Consider the following 1,733-nt stretch of genomic DNA (forward strand, 5'->3'; position numbering starts at 1 on the left):
GCCCGGGAGCGAACTTTATCCTCAACAGATGAGGTTCGTTCTCGGAACAGTTGGCTTCCTCATATTCTTTCCTCCATCTCGGCTTCGATTTCGGGACGAAACACTTTACCATCACGTCGATGGTAGTGTGGCTGTCCTGAACATAACCTACAATATTATGGGAAAACTTTCAACTCCATCTTTGTGACTCCCCATGACTTCACGTGACGTGATAGTAGTGTGGGTCTTTTCTTTCAGTTCCCTCTATCAAACCTCAATATTCATCCACTGCTATGTTGATCTGTTTCCGTATCCAAGGTAGATAGAAGGATAGCTTAGTATAGACATCAGGGTATCCAGATTTGGCGCATCCTGAACCAAAGGATGTGATGCCTGCTAGGTACCAGCGTCCATCCTTGAGACTGCACTGAAGAGGCCCTCCTGAGTCACCCTGGAAATTAAGATGTCAAACGCTTTAGTGATGTCATGTTCTGCAACCGGGCTGAGTAAGCGTTTCTTTGTCGCTTGAGCGTTACACTCGTATTTATGAACAAGAATGATCGTTTTTAGATCAGTCTCAAGTCAAAATTGACCAATCAAATGCCTTGAGACTATGCTTAGCACGAACTTAAGAGCCAGCATTTTGTTCATAAATATGGGTGTTGGTTTTTGCTTTGTTCATCCGGAGATTGAATTACATTTTCCTTACTGTTTTCTAACAGCTTTTTTTTTTTTTTTTTTTTTTTTTTTTTTTTTTTTTTTTTTTTTTTAAGACGGTGACAACAGGGAACTGTAAACTGCTAGTGTCCTTAATCCGTCCCGAACATCGCAAGAGAGAAAGCTGAAGACAGGATAGGAGAAAAGCCAGCCATCCGAGAACGAACATTATTCCATCCAGGATTAAAATCCCCCGGGCGGGAATCGAACCCGCGGCCTAGCACGTTAACAGGCAGACGCCCGCTAACCCAACTAAAAGCTTAAGCTAGGCGGCGTTCACACGCTTTTCTTCGTCTGTGGAACACAGTGCGCTTTTTCTGCCCTTCTTCGGACAAGATTTTTTTTTTCTTTACTTCTGCGAGCAATTTTTTACTGTCGTCTTCTCATGGGTTTTGGCGTGGGAAAGAAAAAACTTCAGCTTTTCCCCTCTTTATAATACAATAAATACAGAAATAGCCTTTATCTTTAAGGCACATAACTAAAACAAATAACCAGCGGAGCTGAGAGTTACATAATTCCTCCTCATTTGTTTGCGTCTTTGAAGTCGTTTGCTTTCCCCTAACCCCTGCCCTCTTAACGCCCCTCTTTTTGCTCCGTGCCTTTAGGCTTTTAAACTCACTATGAAGCTCCCCGGAATCCGTCCAGGTTCCCGCCACAGCAATGCCCCATCGTGGAGTTTCAAATCCTCCACACTGTCACCCACTTATACCCCCACACCGATATGTTTGCAGGGGGTACCCGAATCCCCTGAAGCAACGCTCTTCTGCTAACCAATCCCACCCCTTGGGTTTTCGCGCGACCCCAGGCCCTTTGTAGCACCCGCCATTGGCCCGCTCTTGGGCGACTTTGCGGCCGCGCCATCTGCCTCTGGCGTCGGTCAGAACCAGACCGCGCCGGCAATCTTGTCCCGGCGCACGTGCGCGGGCCCGGATAAGTTTGGTAAGCGTCTGCGGCAGAAGAGATTGCCCTTATCCTAGGTTCTTTTTTTAGCAGAAAAAGAGGGAGATGGGAGACAAAACAAAAAAAACAAAAAAAAA

At 45.9% G+C, this 1,733-nt stretch overlaps 1 protein-coding gene across 1 annotated transcript in view; it reads right to left on the reverse strand.

Annotated features, from left to right (window-relative positions):
• Positions 1-253: 253 nt before the first annotated feature.
• Positions 254-1,733, reverse strand: part of LOC103522424 (phenoloxidase-activating factor 1-like) — a 2,002-nt gene continuing 522 nt past the window's right edge. The window contains exons 2-3 of the mRNA XM_008487526.1: positions 1,396-1,643; positions 254-430 (exon numbers count right to left, since the gene is read on the reverse strand). Coding sequence (XP_008485748.1) covers positions 254-430; positions 1,396-1,643 — 425 coding nt within the window. The remainder of the gene's footprint in view (positions 431-1,395; positions 1,644-1,733) is intronic.

This window comes from Diaphorina citri, unplaced genomic scaffold (assembly GCF_000475195.1).
Source record: "Diaphorina citri unplaced genomic scaffold, Diaci psyllid genome assembly version 1.1 scaffold8443, whole genome shotgun sequence".
In the NCBI taxonomy this organism is placed as follows: domain Eukaryota; kingdom Metazoa; phylum Arthropoda; class Insecta; order Hemiptera; family Psyllidae; genus Diaphorina; species Diaphorina citri.